The sequence below is a fragment of the Calonectris borealis genome, chromosome 4 (genome assembly GCF_964195595.1).
Source record: "Calonectris borealis chromosome 4, bCalBor7.hap1.2, whole genome shotgun sequence".
Taxonomy (NCBI): Eukaryota; Metazoa; Chordata; class Aves; order Procellariiformes; family Procellariidae; genus Calonectris; species Calonectris borealis.
The window spans coordinates 78,274,203-78,293,966 of NC_134315.1; the positions used below are offsets into that span (position 1 = coordinate 78,274,203).

The 19,764-nt window shown below is 39.2% G+C and overlaps 1 protein-coding gene across 4 annotated transcripts in view; it reads right to left on the bottom strand.

The window, feature by feature from the left end:
* The window catches only part of AFG2A (AAA ATPase AFG2A), a 226,313-nt gene that overhangs the window by 191,465 nt on the left and 15,084 nt on the right, over window positions 1–19,764 (bottom strand). For all 4 annotated transcript variants that reach the window (XM_075150207.1, XM_075150208.1, XM_075150209.1 and 1 more), the window contains exon 10: window positions 6,811–6,965. In XM_075150207.1, coding sequence (XP_075006308.1) covers window positions 6,811–6,965 — 155 coding nt within the window. The remainder of the gene's footprint in view (window positions 1–6,810; window positions 6,966–19,764) is intronic.

Here is a 19,764-nt window from a genome sequence, read left to right on the forward strand (position 1 = left end):
CGCAAATTCAGTAAAGGTCAGAGCAAAGTGAAGACTGAATCAGACACAGCAGAGTATCTCAGTAGCAGGGGGAGGAAAGAATTTTAGCAGGGGTATTACCAAAGCAGCATGCCACTTCTGGTAACTTGTAAGCCAACTTTTGCAACCTGCCAATATTCCCTTCTGAAGTGCTGCTTCATGCTACAAACAGGACTAACTGCACAAATCAGATTAAAGGAATGGTAGCAAAGAGATGAAAATGGGCTGTGCACAAGTCTCTAGTCTTGAAATGAAAACGTTTGTATGAATTCAACAAAAACAGTAAAGGGAGAAACTCCACAACACTGTGGAAAGGAAAAGGGAAACAAGAGCATGAATTCCTACCACCCGACTCTGAGCCGGGTATCTCAGGCTACCCACACAGTCAAAAGAGAGAGAGAGGCTTCACAGAGCAATTCAGCTATAGTACAAACTCTCTTTCAGAAGTCAGGCAGGTGGTCTCACACCCAGTTTCTCCTTCTTTCCTTTAGAGGGAACATATGGTGAGGAGATGTCCAATTTAGGCACCTCAGTTAAGTGCTTAAAGGTAAGAAGAATCCTCCCTTCCTGCCCAAGTTTTCACAGTGAGAGACAGAAATCCACCTGCAGATTTTTAATTACAATGAAGCAAACATACAAGTTTATAAAAAGTGAAGACGTGTGTCAGATACCTCACGGACATCTTGCCACTGTTCCACCCATGCAAACCACCCCTTTTCACTCAAATTTCATGGTTGAGTAACATAATTAAACTCAGGACAGTTAATCCCAATCTTTCCGTATTCTAAAAGCTGGTGTTGCTGAGTCAGATCTGAAACAGTGTCAGTGTTTTAAATTTCATTTAAAAAAAATAAGTATTACCTATCCCTACAACCCTTAATTCTACCTAGCAGTTCTGTAAACGGCACAGGAACTAAATCTTGGCACTTTTAAACAAGTTTTTCTCAGGGAAGAAGACATCTAACATAAGCTTGTTCTCATTTTTCAGTACCAATCCTTACTCATATCTGGTAAAGCATGGACTAGTCATTCGTATCATCATGTCTTTCTAGCTAGACGAGGATTTTGACAAACATGAACAAGAACTTCTTAAAATTAAGCAAGCCATCAGGAATTCCCTATAACTATCAGCAACAGAAGGCAAAATCCAGTAGCGGTACTTTGCACACATACAAAAAGCCAGGGAGAAAACACCTAAACGTTTTTACCCTCTTGCAAATATTCAGACTATTGCACAAGTCTTCTGAGGCATTATTCAAATGATTTTTCAGACCTACTACATGTCATTTAACATCAACACAAGCAATAGAATTGTACAGAAAAGGTGAAGTAGGGCTACCTTACATAAAGGTTGTTTTCAGTAATCTAGAGACTTACTCTGATTTCGCTTACATTTAAAATGGGGAAGGGGAAGAAAGGGAGACAACTGGGTCAGGATATACAAACAGGGCCACTAAATGTGAGCTTGTCCATTATGACTTAAACAATAATTAACCAGTCAAAAATTCAGTTAACTTATTTAGAATTTATATAATAGAAAGTGCGGAATTCAAGCAGCAATGGTATTAAAAGCAAAAATAGCTAATAAAACACTACCTTCACATTCTGGTCAAGTCCTAAACAAAACATTTTTTTTTTCTTCATTTCAAAAGGATAGAGATAAGTGGGGAGGGGAAAAAAAAAAAACAGTCCACCAACAATAAAACACTCAAAAGTAAGAATTCTTTTAGATTCATATAATCTTGGAAGAACGAGGTGGATTGTTTTTGCACACAAATCCTCAGTAACTTCCCGACTGCAATTAACACAAATTCTAGCGCGCACATCCGGACAGCTAGCTACGTTTCTTTTACATGCACACGAACTCAAAGGAAAGGTCTTGCAACATAAGCAATGAAGCAATATTCTGTCACTGTGGAAATGATTTTAAAGACTAGCCTTGGGGCTGAGCTTACACATACAAAGACAGTGCTCTGCTACAGTGTGTAAGACACTGAGATTTCATTACTGCCGTAATCTTTAGCTCTCCCCAGGTCAACAGAGCGCAGAAAACGATGCAGAGCAGCAACCCCCCAGAGGCTGTTAAGCAGCAGCAATAAAGAAATAAAGCAGACATGCAAAGGATGTCTCATCCAGAACCTTTTGGCTGCAAAGACACAAATCTGAGTGCTGAATTACAGTAAAGGGAGTGAAACAGGCAAGCAAAACCCATAGCACTCTACAAAAATTTCAGAAAGACCCATAGGAGAGGGAGGAATGGCAACTACAGTGCAACTCTCCAAAGAACTGAAGTATTAACTTCCTGATTTATAACGTGCATCCCCTCCCTCCTAAATCCCTGCTGCAGAAAAAGCAGCCTTCTAAAAAGGTTGTAACACATAGCAAAGTTCAAGAAAGGTTCTGTAAAAACAGAAAACAAGATGCTACATGGAACCGGACAGGCAAGTATTTTGCTTTTGCCTTGGTCACAGCCAACACTCATGGCAATCCGGACACAAGTGGAAGGACAAAGGAATGCAGAAAGGAGGAACACAAAAAAAAACCACGTGGTGGCACCTCCACCTCCAACAGCTCCACCTGCACACAACCTCACTGTCTGTCTGCCGCCCCAACTCACTTCATTTTGGCTGTTTTCCCCACCAGTAATTTTGAATATGCTTGGGATAAGAAAAGAGCTCAAGAGCTTAATGACAAAACCCCTAATAACTAGCTTATCATAAAGCACTTTTCAGAAGCAGACTGCTAAGCATTCTGTAAAGGTTATCGAATATCTTCAGACACCAAGAAGTAAAGTGACTTGCTCGAGGCCACCTAAACAAGTCACTTCTAATATATCTCCTTGTTCTTTAGCGATTACCCCAGGTATACATACAACAAGGGGGTTTTCCAGGTTTTAAATAAGACAAAAGACTGCAACAGAGCAATTTAGCCTAGTAGCCTTCTAAACAGCCGAGCAGCTAGTACTCAATTCTAGGACCTAAAAAGCAAAGACTGATTCGAAAACTAAATTTTCTTTACAGCCTACTCAAAGTTCCACAGATTTCAGAGAACAAGCTCTGTGTTGATGAAACAATTTGGAGTTCATGATAAAATAAGTAATTATTTTCATTCAGTATCAGAAGTGATACCAGCTTCAAACAAACCAACCGCCCATAAATGGCAAAGGTGTCACGACTATAAGGGAAGGAGCACTTCAACAAAATTCATTTACTTGTGGCTTTATTTAGAAGTTACTTTGAACTCTTCTCATTCAATTGACACATGGCTACTGCAAAGCAGTGAAATATGAAGAAAAAACCCCACCATGTGAAAAACAGAAAGTTAAAAATCACAGAAGTCTCAGTTTAATTCAGCATGTACATCAATGGTTTTTACTCGTAACTAACTGCATAGCCCAAAAGTTCCATCCACACCAAGGGGGCTGCCAAGTGAATAATATATCTGCAATAAACAGCAAAAAAGCGGATATTATTAATGCAGCTCAGACTTCTGTCTTCTCTTTGGAAAAAAATCTCATAGCTGATCATTTATTTAGTGTTTGAAGTTATTTTTAGCAAGGATTTTTTTAGATGACAGTGTTGAGGTCAGACTTCAAAACATGAAGGAATGTAACCCCTGATTTTCTAAAAAATTTAGCCACACAATTAACTGTCTAGCTGGAGAGCTTCTGGGGCAAGGAGAGCAGGGGAAGAAAAGCCTATCCTTGCAGACAGAAAGTATCTGCAGATTAACCAATATAGGATCATTTCACAAAATACTATGCACAAAGATACATTAGCCAGGAAAAACAAAACCAAAACACAACATTTTTAGGTTTCTTGAAGAAACTCCTATCTGGTTCTTTCTTTCTTTTTCATTTCCTGCACACACAGCTATAAATTTTACATTTTGATAAAAACGCAACAAAAGATGTAAGTAAGGCAGTTTCTGTTGGTATAAATTACTGCAGAGCACCTAAGTAACATATCACAGTACACCATGGCCAACAGCTAAGTAAAGCATTGAATGGGTCCATGCACTGAAAGCACTGTATTGAAAAGAGAGGTAAATTTTATAATAAAGAGGAAGAACTTATTATAGAAATTAGGTCTATTAGCATCAGTTCTGTGGCAAGCAAGTAATTTTAAGGTTTCCCCACAAGTGTTGGAAGAGTAGACATTCAAGCATAAGAATATTAAAAAGCAAACATTCTAGGACACAGCATCATCAACACAAGATGATGAAACTAATTAGAGGCCCTGCAGTTGCATTCATTTGGCTTCTTAGATACCTGGCTTCTACTGAAACCAAGTACTTCAGCATCCAATTAATTGCCAATGTTAGTGCAATCAAACACACACCTTCAACCAGCACAGTTAAATACACATCTTTAATCAGAGAAGCAAAAATGAGTCTGTAAAATTGATTAAGACATACCTAAAAATCATTACTATAAGCATGCAACATAAAATGCATACTCTTCTTAAAAAAAGGTATCCAAGGAATTAGAAGCTGCATTACGTTTTCTGCTACAATCTGTGTTCCAAACAACAGATCAATCATGTAAATTCTCTGGATAATAGTACATTAAATGCTAAGTGACTGGCACTCAGACACTAACAATCAGGTGAGAATAAGATATACTTATTTGCTAATAAAGAGCAAATTACACTAACCTAAGTTTAATAACAATGATAAATAGATTTTTTTTATTATTATTTCTTTTTGCTTGTGCATGTCTATAAACCACACAGTGGTCACTTTTTTTTTTTTAAATAGCTACACTGTGCTAAAATACACGAATGAGTGTCAGATATTTGCAAGTGTTCCTGCATCACGTCCCAAGCCCCCAGCAAGCAGCCCTAACCAGGGGCCTGCAGTCTGGATTCCTGTTGCTTGCCTCCCCTGCACTGCCATCCCGGCCACCCAGCTGCAGCATAACCCAGTTCCTTCAACTAACCCATGGACTTGAGCTGACTTAGGGCACTTCCCCACCTCAAATACAAATGGTAATGAAGTAATTAGCCTTGAGGATGGTGATGGTGTTACAATGTTGGATTTACACTACTGTGACTTTCATGGACAGCTGTGTCGCTGTTTCCAGATATTCAGGCTGCTTCTGAGCATGCACAGGTACCTTCGCTTTGGTAGGCAGGTAGTTCTGCAGCCCAAAATAATGGTTAAACTGAATTCTATCACCTCCTTTGGTAGGTGATGTGGGAGGACACAAAATCTGTTGCAGCCGGTACTTTAGATGCCACTCTAAATTCACCCCAGGCACCAAGCAGATAGCCTGAAATTTACTCTACATGCTCACAGAATATCCATTATTTTGTAAAAATGCAGGTCCTGTCAGCACAACAGGAACCTACACTATGTTGTTACCTTCCCTTTAATAAAAGAATGAATTTCAGTAGTATTCCAGTGACTCAGCTGGCGTTTATAAAAACAAGTGACAATCAAGGAAGCCACTGGCAGGATGGTTTAGTGGACAACAGGAGCCCGAGTAGTAGGTTGACCTGGATTCAGAACAGATTTCCTGCAGTACCTCGACACCTTGCTTCTATCTGTCTTTATTGTGCTGTTTAGCAGCACTCCGTCTAGCTCCAAATGGGCTGGTACTTCTAAAAGGCACAGCACAGTGATAATGACATGAGCCCAAGAGCCAGTAGCTCAATAAGCAATGAGAGAATTAGTAACTCTGGTTCTCAGCAGAACTAATTAGCCCTTGTGGATATAGATGCCACTACACCATTTCCAGGAAAAGCTGCTGAGGCCAGCCCGGGCATTTCCACCCAGCACTTCACTGCACAGCGTGGACTCTTTAACAAGCCAAGTGTGATATCCGAACTGGCTGTGTGCAGCATCCTGTTCACAGATTTTATTTCCCATTCCTATAGTTTGGGAATAAGGGTCTACAGTCATGCAATTTAATTCCCAGATGACTCATCTTCATGCAATGAGACACAAAAGTTTTCTTTTAGGGCTCGGGGAGCTGCTAAGAAACACCAGCACAACAGCTCGCAGAGTTAAGATTCAGCAAGATTAAATACAACGTTTTCTTTTGCTGAAGCTTCTTAAGCCAGATCAGAGTTTTCTTAAACCAGATCAGTTCCTCAGCCCGATTTATGTTGTGTCTGCTACTGAACTACTATAATACATAACTGAGAGGGCAGTGAGCAGGTTAAACACAAACCTGGCACTGCCAAAAGAACTGTTCATGTAATGACAGTCCCTGATGGGTAACTGCTTGGCAGTGATAACAGTATCTAATTCTGCCCTCAGGTAAAACCATGTAGTGTCACTGAAGACATTCAGGTCACAGCAGTATGAACTGCATGTAAGAATTAGTCAACTGCTTTACATAAAATCACAGCAATCAATCTCTTCACAGCTTCGTTTCAATACACTTTGGTTACAAATACTAACAAATGCTTGGTTTCTACTTAAGTTTGTGTCTGCTTTACAAAAGGCTCCAGCTTTCACGGCTCTTCAGGATCTGCTTTGAGCAGACATCTTAAAATTTTTACTCCATTAACACACTCAGCGTATAAAACTACAGATCAGCAGATATGCTCCTGCACTACCAACTCTTTCTAAAGCATTAGGAACCTAAGCTTGTGTAAATGGGTCTTCAAAATCATAATTAAATAAACAAATATGCAAACAAAAAGATGATGCACAACATTTATTGGTCACTTGAGGCTTCCGCTTCACAAAATTCCTCTCTGTTGGTAGAGCATTTCAACGCCTAACTGCAACTCTTAACATGGCTCTAATAATGTTGCTAGCATATTGCAAAAAATAACTTACTTTTGGCACATCAACTGCCACCTCCCTCATGGCGCTGGGCCTGACATCATTCATCCCCTGCAGGAAGTCATTGAAAGCAATCATCACTGACCCAGCCACTTCGTTGTCTAATAGGTTAGGTCTTTTCCCCAGTGCTCTCCGCAATGCGTACAAACCTATTAGAAACAAGAAAACATGGGAGATATGTAGACTTCCTCCTGGTTCTCACAAACAAAGTGTACAACACACAAACACGCAGCAGCACTGGAAAGGAAGTGATGTTCAAAAGAATGTCTCAATACCAGGCCTTAACTAGGTCAAAGAACATGCAAGACATTTCTGATGAGACAGCAAGAAAAAGGGGATTTAATGACCACAGACAGAATATAAATTAAATCTGTTCCAAAAGACAGAAACAGCCTTGTCCCTGTGTTCCCGGAGATGAAGCTAACAGGGCAAAACCTCCTAATGTCCCTACATCGATCCGAACACATTTCTAAACCACAGAGGAAGAGGGATAACTAATATTCCAGGCAAACATTAAATCAGCTCACATAAGACATCTGTAACCTTGACCATTTCTCTGTTATTAGGACTATGTTTTCCAAGCTGCTCTTAAAAACAAACTGATGAGATTTCTTTTACTTTCATTGGAACCCTATTTTGGTATCTAGTAAGATGCCAGATACCTATACATTTCTTGATATGCAACAAACGTTCCTTGCAACACTCAATAGCTCTTCATTCCCTTCAGCGATCACACTTCTCAAACGCAGGCATAGCTTTTACTTTCTCCTTTGTTTGGCCAAATCACTCACATACAATACCTATAAATCTCGATTCTAATTCCTAGCTTCCCCCTATAAATTCAAGCCTTCAAAAGTCGCACAAGTCCCACCCACTCGCACATCAATATATCAATATTCCTCGGGCAGGACCAAGCGGTACTGTCTGCAGCTCCCAGGCATTCCCCAGAAGGAGCAACGATGGCCCCCGTTGTGTAAAATGCCCAGAAGCATCATGGTTTTCCCACTGTATAATTATGCCTTTTAAGGTCTAATATAATTTGGAGTTCTATTGCTTCTCCTTCCAACCCTGTTCTGTGAACTGAAACTGTTAAATACGTGATTTAGTATATTATTACATGATGAGTATAATCTCGTATACACACATCCACACACGTGCAGATATGTAATGTAACCTGTCATGCATTACAAAAAAAAAATGAGGCAGTTAGTACAACAGTTCGCCTTGCAAGACCACAGAAAGACAAACATTTGTTAAATCTTTTCTATATTTAACCAAACAAAACATCAATTAGTGCTACATGAAAGGACAATAAAAGGGATAAGCCATTTCTGAAAATAGACATGGTTTTAACTTTCAGCGGATTGTTGTCTTTTTTCTACAGAGGCACTGGTAGATGCGGACATGCAAAGTTTCTGACAATGACAGGAATTCTGCATTTCCTACAATATATACAATGTGTGGAGAGATATAATATCTCCCCTGTGAAGCAGTACAGCTGGTGTCTCTCCATAAACTGCCAATTATGGCAGACTCTGAGCACCTGCATTCAATACCCAGGCTCTTAATACAATAATGAAAAAAAAAAAAAGTTTGTAATTCAGGTTTCCCCTTGCACAGAACATCCAGAACTAATAAGATACATAAATAAAAACATTCCATGAGGCCAAGGAGAAAAATGAAAATCTGGTCACCAGAGGACAAGTATAAAATATAACTGACTCATTTTAACAACCCAGACAATTTTCACGTTATTCCTCCCCGCCTTCTTCCTTCCTCTGAAACAGTTCATTTTAAGCAAACAAAAAACTTAAGGAAGACAACATAGATTCACTCCCCCAGATTTAAAATTTACATCCAAGCAAATAACAAACGAGACGTCTTATTCTAGTGTCATTGCAGCTAACGCTTTGGGGGATGGGAGCAGGTATTGGGGTTGAGTCCTACATTTTCTTTTTGGTGAAGTCAATTCACATGGCACTCTCACTTTAAAAAAATGAAAGAATAAATAACATAGCATGAAATTAAGTCATAGAGAAAGCAAGTAACTGATAAAGATCTCTGCTCCTCATTTCTATACATATCTGCTCCATCAGGTACCAGTTTAGCCCAGTGCCCATTTGATGCGTTTTAATCTTATCATGGTTATCTTTTTTTCATGACATAAGGAATTCTTAAAAACAAACAAGTTTATTTTAAAAATTGAGAGAGAACGGCACATAAAAATGCTCAAGGAGAATACCGCTCTTAAGGATCATTCCTGCCAGGGCTACGAGGAGTACAAGTGAAATGTCAGTCCTCAGCAGCGGGTTTGAAATGCAACAGCCCTGATCCAGAACAGGAATAAAGAGGTCACAGCTTTCCAAACAAAGCCTGAATTCATTTCAGCATGTGCACGCACACACCACTGCACAGGTCAGCATTTAATTGAAACAATGTTTTACATTAAAACAATAATAAAAAACAGATTGAAAAAGAAAGCATGATTCTTCCTGTTTCCTCCTGTTATCATAATCATTCTTTCCTGCACTTCAGATTGACCTCTAACCGGGGGGGGCAGGGGGAAAAGTCTTATTAACAGAAGGATACAGGCAGTGGCTTGCCGGAGGCAGAAAAACACATCCTTGTCTCAAGACACTGAAAGATGTATTTAATGTAAGGAAATGCAGGGCAGGGTGCAAAACATGCTGCTAGAAGCAACGCAGAGGCAAAGGAGGTGAAACACTACAGCAAACCCAAAGTTTATCACTACAGAAGTTATAACGCAGATAAACTGAAGATTCAGCCATAGTACCTCAGAAAACATAGAGCATCTCCGCTTAGCTGTTTGGTATCTTTTGCATGGGAATGTTTTGGGTTGAGTATGTGTCATTGCTGTAAACTGACTCTGAGCACAGCATTTGTTTCAGCTTTGCTTGCTCCTTTTCAGATGCTACCTCATTCTTAAGGATTATTGAATATTAATAGCCTTTCAGCAGTGACTGACGAGGCTCAGATGTGGGCAAGTAGGTTTTCACTGTTTTATTCCAGCAGGAGTCCTGCGTGAGGGGAGGAAGGACACAGACGTAGTTAGCCTGCCGTATGGTCGCTGGGACTGTTTGCACATGCATGGGCTACCTATTTCTAGTAAAGGGATACATGACTGGTCCCCTAGGACTACCCTATGCAGAGCAGAAACTTAACTCGGAAATTTGCCTTTGCAATAGTGAACAACACTGATTCTCAGTGGAGTATAAATGGAAAATCCCAGTTAAAAAAAAAAAAAAAAAGAAGAAAAGAAAAGAAACAAGCATAATAAGTCATGCATGATTACAAACAATGGAAAACAAACAATTTGTTCCAGTCCAGCAACTGTGTGCTCTACCTCACCAACTCATCCTGTCTGTCTAGAACAGAGGAAACTAAGTGGACAGAGGGGAAAAAAACCAGCAGAACGCCCTATCCTGGTACAGATGATCCTTCTTTGGTACCAGGCTATGCATGAGGTCGACAGCATTGTTTCCCTGTAAGATTTTCTTGCTCATAGCTTGGCTAAGTGTTGGTACATTAGATCATAATCATAAATGTCTGAGCCTAAAAATAGACTCCACGACAAGTAACAAGCGATAGGACGAGGAAATGGCCTCAAGTTGTGCCAGGGGAGGTTTAGATTGGATATTACGAAAAATTTCTTTACCAAAAGGGTTGTCAAGCTTTGGAACAGGCTGCCCAGGGAAGTGGTTGAGTCACCAGCCCTGGAGGTATTTAAAAGACACGTGGATGTGGTGCTTAGGGACATGGTTTAGTGGTGGACGTGGCAGTGTTAGGTTAACGGTTGGACTCGATGATCTTAAAGGTCTTTTCCAACCTAAACAATTCTATGATTCTATGACACTGCTATATTTGTCAGTCTGTGCATAATTATACACTACTGTAAATAATAGAAAGCATCCACTCAAAATGACAAACATATATACTTTAGGTTTCAAAAACAGAATATACACAACACTTGAAGAAATGAACTGAACAAAACAAAATTGTTAATCATGCATCTTCCACTGCCCATCAGCTATTTCTTCCACAAGTCTTTCTGGACTTACTCCTCCAGAATCCTAATACCAGAATTTGTAAGTAGCTTCAAAGAAATTGTAATCTTCTTGTAAGATTGTTTACAAAAGGAAATGTTTCTTCTTTCCCTGCTAATCTGGCATTTCCCTCCCAAATTATTATCGCCAAACCCAGAAGACAAATACCATTTCTCCCTGTGACAGCTGTCAGATCCAACATGATACTCTCCTGCTAGAAGTGGAATGCTCAACACCATATGGAAAGATCTCAGCTTCCTAACAGCACTGAATGGGGCATCTTCCTTTACTTCTAGATCTTTACATATTATACTTCAAAATGTAACAGTTTTATGCATAGGAAAAGCATTTCATATAACTTAAAATCAATTTTGAACTTTAGAAACCGTAACAGGAGCATACCTGACTTCACAGGGAATGGATACAAAAGTTACCCTGGTGTTTAATTAAGGAGCTCTTCTGCTTTATATTTGACAATTTTTAATCAGCATGGCTTTCTCCTTCATGATAACAATCCCAAAATTATACTAGGAAATCTTTTATAGAACTTCAAGTATCATATACAACAAATCACATGTATGCTTGAACATATCATAGCCTCATAAACAGAGGGAGTTTATAAGCACTTCATTATATCAGGATATTGGATGGTCAAATCCAAGAAAAAAATAGAGAACATGTATATGTATGTTGTTTGCAGTTATGCATAAATATACAATAACACAGACAAAGCCTGTTTGCCTAGCAGACAGAAGCCTCGCCATCACCTGGTAAGGACCACTGCCCCATAGAGAATGTCCCACGGACACATCCTCACTTCCTCAGTCAATCTCTCGCCCTGTGCAGACCCAGCAAACCAGTTCTCCTACCCATCACGGTGACACAGCACTAGGTAGTAACAAGAGCAGCTGCCATGACCACTGAGGGACAGCAGGGATGTGTCTGGGCAAAGGCTCTTTTTCCGTTTACTCCCCAGATAAAATAATGGAACAGCAGCACCAGGCAAGCACCTGGTGCCCGTGGACCACTAGCAAGCTTTCCTCTGACCTGGGGGCAAGAACCACCGTTCACAATAGCGGAAAAATTTACATGTGTTCTTGCATTTGCATCCTAAGAAACTTCTACAGTTTGGAGAGGGTTTTGGTGTGGTTTGTTTTGGATTTTTTGTTTTGTTTGGTTGATTTTGTTTCACCTTTTTTTTTCCCCAATGTACTTAAGTATGGAATCAAACATATCAACAAATTTACCAAGGAATAAAAAAAAAAAAAATCCATGGACCAGACTCCTCTAAATACATTTTTTAACTTATTTCTTTTTTATTTAATCTGTACATAAAATGCATGCCTATTTAGAAAAATTTTCAGGAAGCAGAAACCCTTACTTTTGCTCTTGAAACCATATTCTGCAATCTGTCTTTAGCGGCCAGCGCTGTATGGGAAAATCCCTGAAGAACTTTCATATACTGTTTGCACAGGAAGGATAATGCCCTTAAATCCCTTGTAACCATAACATTGCAAATTCACTCGGCTAACCTGAGCACTAATCTACTGTAGGGATTATGTACGCGATTTATAGTCCTTCGTGAAGAGCTCCGGCATTTGCGGGAACACGTTTATGGAGCTGACTAAAAGTTGCTGAGAGGTACAACAGGGGAGGGAAAGGAAGGAAGGAGGAACTGTATTTTCAAAACTTCTTTCATACAGGAAACAGTTTATTCACAGATCAGGTACACACACATCATTTATCCTAAGACAATGACAACAGAGGGAAATAAGGAATACCAGACTGCATGTTTCTAGCCTGCTCTCATACATAAATGTATCTAAGCTAAGGTTAGTCGTACGTGTGTGAGAAGAAAAATAAGGACTGCCAGGCTACCAGAATAGCAAGGGCAGAAGGACAAGCAGCAACAGTTAGTAGTGGCTAAATGCCGGTCTAATTGTAATCAGGAACGTTGTCAAGTCAGAATTTAGTTAAAGTCAGGAGACCTATAAAAACTTTGCCTGAAAAATATTTAAGCTCTGTTCCCCAATAGTAGCTATTCATTCTACATACAAATGCCTACTGCTAACTGATTTTAGTCCTGCAGAACTCACATAGACATACAAATTAAGCTACATTTCACCAGAGGATCTTTTGTGATCTTTTATCAATTAAACGAAAGAACTAAGACTCCTTTCAGATCCTAAGTTTGCCATTATATATTCCAGGAAAACATTTTACCTGGAGCCTGAGAAGGAGTCAGAAAACATTGAACTTTTCTCCTATAGTACCATTTCTACACAAATAGCTTGTCTGAAGTATAGCTGATACTAGCTTATTCAGAACAAAAGCACAGCTATGGAAAACATCATTTTTTACGCAGATACTGAGAAAGCTTGCAACTTTGCAACCTGAAAATGAACATCTACTCTAAATGGGTTAGTTTGGATCTTTCTAAAGCCAGCAGAGCAAGATGGAGTGAGAGGAATCATAACGTGGTCAGTCCCTCCCTATGTATTATGAGGGGAACAAAACTCCTACAGATTTTTACTACGGGAAAAATTGCACCTCAAATGTATTTGAAACAGAGTCTATTACCATTGCTGTTCAAGGTACACACAGCACAAAAGCTGAAAGGAAAAAATGCATGACAATTGCTTCACAGAGACGACACTGTACTTGAGCTCTAGATGTTCCCATATTAAGGTCACTCAAAGAATGTAAGAGCAAGCCAACGGATTAAACAAAATTTGATGAGAACTAAGGAGAGAAGCATTAGCCAAAATTCAAAAGATATCTGAATCTAGAAACACAACTGTGTCAAATGAAGTTCTGCCTAAAACAAGACAAAGTAGCATAAATGAGTATCAGAGACATCATGAAAAAACAGAACAGAGAACAAAATGAAAAACGATTGCCTTTCCAAAATTAAAAAAAGTTACTAAAAGCTTCTTAAAATGTAATACGCCTTTCATAACTTCCCAAGAAGCATCTTGGAGAAAAAATAGTTTTAGTCCAAATACATAATTCCAATACATAACTGCAGCCTGCTCCAGAACCAGGAAATAGAATAACTTTCGGCATCACAAGGAACCAAGTCTGAATCACCTGCGATAATTTAATGCCAGGTTACTGGAGGGCTGCAGCGAACATGAACTCTGTTAGTAGGAGAAAAACACTGTAGTGCTTGTGTGCTGGTCAGCAGTAACAGTGAGCATGGTTATCCTACTTCAGCTGGCAGGAGGTGGAAAATTAGAAAAGACATGGGAGAGGAAGAAGGAATTGTGTAAGTGTGCAGAATACCTTTCAGTTAGCAAAATGGCAGTTAAAATGAATGACACTGTGTACAGAATGCTGTATTGCCAAGAAGAAAGTCCACAGATTTGCCAAACCCCTCTCAGAGATTAAAGCTCAGGAAGTTGTCTTCAGTTCTTAGATGTGCAAAACCTTTAAAGTTAACACAAGGGAGCAAGCAGCTTGGATCATTGTAGGAAAGAAATCAAACCTATAGGATAATTTAAAAGATAGTGGACTGCAGAGTGCCTTCAAAAATCAGTTCAGTGTTGGTTAAATCATTTTCATTCATTCAAAGGTGCTCTACAGACAGCTGAGGATTTCTGCTGCTGCTACAGGAATATCACTGCCAGGCACACAGCTCTCCTCCAGCTTCGCATCCAGGGAGCTGAAGCCCCTCAGGGACGCAAAACCCAATAAGCAGAATGGTGACTCGCACACCACTCCTGTGACTTAGAGCTGGGTTACCGACATTGATTCCCAGGTCTAGAAAATAAACAGGGACCACACAGAACTGTCTGTTCCCACTACAGCGTGGCCAATGACCTAGCCTAAGACAGTATCTGCCCTAAATTTAGTCTGTTCTTAAGCAAAATGACATAATGCTAAATTTTCAGGATCTGCAAGCTGAGGAATGACGTTCTGACTGCCATTTCACAGCCCACCGGTTTGCACAGGCAGGGCTGCACCAACACAGGCTACTCTGGCATCTGCACCCCCTCACCCTTCAAACCAACTTGTCTTGGGGCTGACCCTCCAACCCATTCAAATGCCAAAGTTTCTATATGCATTGCCACACATTAATAATATTGTTCCTTCTGTACCGCTCAAGCTGCGGAAGCAAGAACACAGTGTCTACCTGCCATGAAGGTTAATTTAAAATATTAGTGACAGTTATTGATCAACTCTTCTGAAAATATTCTTTATTTCCTGCTTATATAAATATCAGCAGACAGAATGGGATGTGCTTTAAAGAGATTATTAAGTACTCAACCCACAACTCTGTATATGAAGTCAGCAATCCCATCATCCAATTAACTGCAAGCCAGTTTCAGATAAAAACACACTTAAAATTAGTTATGATGAAAACCAAAAGTTCACATGCCCTGACTGCAGTAAGTGCAACATTCTCCATACAAAAACAAAAATCAAGTACCGTTACAAAACAAAACAAAAAAGGCCAAATATTTTACATAAGAAAAAATAACTACAAAAAGCAACATAATGTGCATCAGCGTCTCTTCAGAGAGGCAGACAGAGGAAGACTTTTTCTCTCTGGATACAAAGACAGGCACACTACGGAAACATCCATGCACTCGGCATATGCAAAGACACAAGGGAAAAAAGAGATTCAGAACTTTTGCAATCACGTCAGAATGACACCGAACCAAAGTAAAAGGGTGAGAATCTAACCCTATGCAGCTAAAATAACCCAATTTTTGTGGAATCTTAGGAAAGTAGGTGAACTATTTTAAATGTCTAAGACAGCAATTCTAAAATCAATTCCGACTTTGTCTTTGCCCCACAAGATGTCAGGGGGAGGAAATCCTAAGAGGGCAAGGGATCCCACAGACAAGAATAAGGTCAACACACTCCACCCTGTCTCAGGCATGTTCCTTCAAGCCACTCAGCAGCATCCAGATGTAGCCACTTCTGCACAAAAGCCAACATTCTAAGAAACAATAAAAAAACATATGTTACAGTCTGAGTCCAAAAAAGCCACATTGCTTTGTAATGTGTGCGTGCAAGCAAGGACGCATTTGTTCATAACCTGTTAAGACGGCAAACTAGGTCAATTGCTTTGGTTTAAAACAGCTTCTGCATTAAGGAACCAACTTTAAAATTACAGAACACAGCACTAACTTAAAACTCATGAACACTGAAGATGGGGATTGGATTTTCTTGGTCGTCTTAAACCATAAATTAGCATGATGGAACAGAGTGTCAGAAAACTCAATTGTTCCAGTCCAAAAATTAATTTGTAGCTTTACTTATGTATCATGTCTGGACTTTTCAGTGCATTTCAAAATCCAGTGTTCTGCCATTTCTGCAAAAATCTCTCAATTTCATAAGAATACATTTTTTGGTATTGACCATCTGACTATAGATGTTATTAATCTTCCCAAAAAACCCCACATTTTCTACATGACCTTTTTATAAAAAGGCAAGCGGCCTTTCCCACCTCATTTTAAATGTCCCATGGGAACCAGTATTCAGTTAAAGAATTCAATAGCAGATCATTTGCAACAGCATAATTTCAATCTATTTCCACACTACAAAAAAAAAAAAAAACCAAACAACATAGACAAGGTATTTTCAGTCACTTTCCATAAGGGAATAAAATAACTATAGCATGTCAAGCAGTGCTTTCCCTTTAAAATCTCTAACTGCAATCAGTTCACTTGAAAACAAACCAAAAGACACCCTGCAACAAAACAATCCCATTGCCTTGGTCATCAACTGCCTTTGTCAAAATCTACACTTTCAACAGTGTCTCAGCCCACATTCAGGACTATAATCCAAGAAAAATATTTACACTTGTTGTACACCCCCCGGAGAACTCAGGTCCAAATTGTATTGGGAAAGGTTCAGACTGAACCTTTATGGCTTAAAGAAGGGAGAGAGATTCTTGATGCCCTAACACTAGGGCTGTTTCATCAAGACTGTGACTGAGCTGAAACGAAGAGCTCGGATTCGAGATACAAGCCACATATTGAACGCAGCGTTTGTCTAATTGAAAGACCAGTCAGAGGCTGGTCCTCAGGGTGCACAGAGACTCACTGTTAATCACATTAGCCCAAACGGCTCACATTTCCTGCAGGTGGCCAGGCTACCAAAACTGCAGAAGCTGGGGGGAAAAAAAAACCACATAGATCTAACAAAGAGACATTCCTGGGTTGCAAGGGAATTTACTCCCCCATCAATTACAGGGAAAAACTAAAAACCTAGGAGCCAGCCCTTCAATTACCTAATTTTTTTAATTTTTCTTTTTAATGCAAGTTGATTGCAGAAACTCTTCTTTGGGTCATAAAAGATATAGCAGAAAGTTTCTCAGCTCCAGCAAAAGCCAAGTACAGTATCCCCCTCAATAACTTATACTTCTACAGATCTAATATCTACATATAATCAATATACAGAGCTATCGATTAAACAGCATAAAGACACTCCATCCTAGCTGTATTATTCATCAGAACGCAGGGATAATAAAAGGGCCAAATGAATACCATAGACAATAAGATCTCCAAACAACAGGACACTTAAAAGTATGAACATAAGACAACAGACCATATCATATGTCTATGCAAGTAGCTTCACAGATTCAGCAGAGTAATGCTGATTCCTACTGGTCAAAGATGTACCTCAATTTCTTACTTCCGTAAGATTTTTTGTAACAGCCAGCTCAAGCCAGTGAACCGTTACAATCCTAAAGGCTAAGCAAGGGGGTACCTTTAACTGCATTACAATCAGGCAATTTAAGAAAACTTTGATGCAAAACAAAGTGATTAGTGCTTCTTTCACAGAAGTCTGAAAGTTTCAGTGGTTGCAATGCAGCATCCTCATTGGAACCAAATAGATGTTATTGCAAGAGAGACCACTATTTAAACAAAGACATTTGTTCTTCCTCTCCTCATGATGCTATCTTATCACAGTCCAAGTGTTTCGTATCAGCACACTGAAATTATGTGTAATGAACAAGGATGTTCAAGATAAATTCTAAGACTTACAAAGCAAATACTTCCTTCCTCTGTAAACAATATGACTAAACCCACTTGTTGAAGAAATCAAGCTATATTTATATTCACTCTCTTGAAATGCTACAGGCAGCCATAGAAGGATAAGTTTATAATAAATTGCTATATTTGGAAACCTTTGTTGCTAAGCATCTTCTAACATTCAGTACAGTTTATACCATTCATGTCCCTGCTACATAATTAACATTTCATATGTTTTTCCAAAAAAAAGTGCAGTGCTTATCTTTGTTGTTAAATTAAAACCATTATAATTTTTTAGGGAATTAATAAAAGACTGTGTGGCCAATTAATTAAAGCAGAATCAACAAGATCTCTGGGCATACAAACACTGACCTTATATGCAAGGATATGGCAGAGTCTATCTTCTAGACACTGCCTCTGCTTGAGATAAAACAATTCAGAAGGCAGCTGTTCACACTAAAAGGTACTCTACTAAATAATTTAGGACACAGTAGACCTCTCCCAGTCTTAAGAATATGACTCTCTCAGCTGCACATATTGCTAAGCTCTTTTCTTGTCAAGAATTCTGTGCACGTGAATCCCTCAGAGAGTACTCAAATCCTCAAGAGTCTACCGTGAGGGGCCCGTTGCAAGCTGATGTCCACAGGATGTGGTCCAGTACCCATCAAGGTATTTGCACGTTTTCCACACTACGCTGTTAACCTATACAAAAGCATGCAGTTAATTGTGGAAATCATAAGCATATTGCTAGGCAGTAGAGAATCACAGCGAATCCCAATTTCTCCAGTGTAGTCACTACAGATAATGTAACCTTGAACAGAGATGAGGTATACTAATTCTGAAAGCATTGCATCTAAGCTAGTAATACTTGCCATGTTAGAAACACCAGTTTTACTTTTAATTTTGCTGGAATGACCATAGTAGTTGTAAAACAGACAAATAATACTTGCTCAACATGCAAGGGGGATACAAGTTCTGTGCGCAACAATTAAGGCTGAGATGGATACACATGCAGAGCTGATGCCTGTCACCCTGTTGTCAACTCTTGCAACAATACTGTAAGCTTCATAATACCTAGCATTTTTCCTACAGTCACAAAATTTTGTGGTTTCATTTTGTGAGAAGCGAGAACTGTATCTTTAGTACAGGAAAAGAAGGTATTGGAAGAAAAATCCACTAATATTTTAAAAATTCAGCAGATCAAATAAAAACACTCTTCAGTGATTATTATATCCATCTATATATAAATATTTCACAGGTGTTTGGTCATAATACCCTGTTTGGAAAAGTCCAGAGCACACTGCACAGATTCTCCAGATTTCTTGTCCACCTTTCCCCCCCTCGCCCATTCCAGCATACACAACTCTCCAATTCCATACACATGATACACACAGGGCCCTAGAAACATTCACCACAAGCTGAACATAAAAGGCTCCTAAAACTTCTTAAGGACTTCCATCAAAATGCACAGAGATGCTGAACAGAATAGAAAGCTTGCCTGTCTGACCCCAGAAGTACCACTAAGCAGCTCTTGCACCGGAGAACAACCAACTTCGGCCACGAAAACAGTTGGAGTATGTTTAACTCTACAATAGCTACTTCCTTTTCATTAACACATGTTCTTCAGAATTATATAGAAGACAAACATCAAAGCTTTTATAATGAAGTATCTCAGGAAACCTAACTATAGATGCAAAAGTCAAAGGTTAGCCTATCATAGCCCTACAATTACTACATTAACCATGTTACATTAATTACTACACCCTTGGTTTATGTAAGCAGTATAGACACAATATTATACATGTGTTAAAAAAACGAGAGTTGAAATATAAAGGTAAGGAAGGATGAGTCCTTTGGAAATGATCTAAACTTTGTATTAAGAACATAAACATATT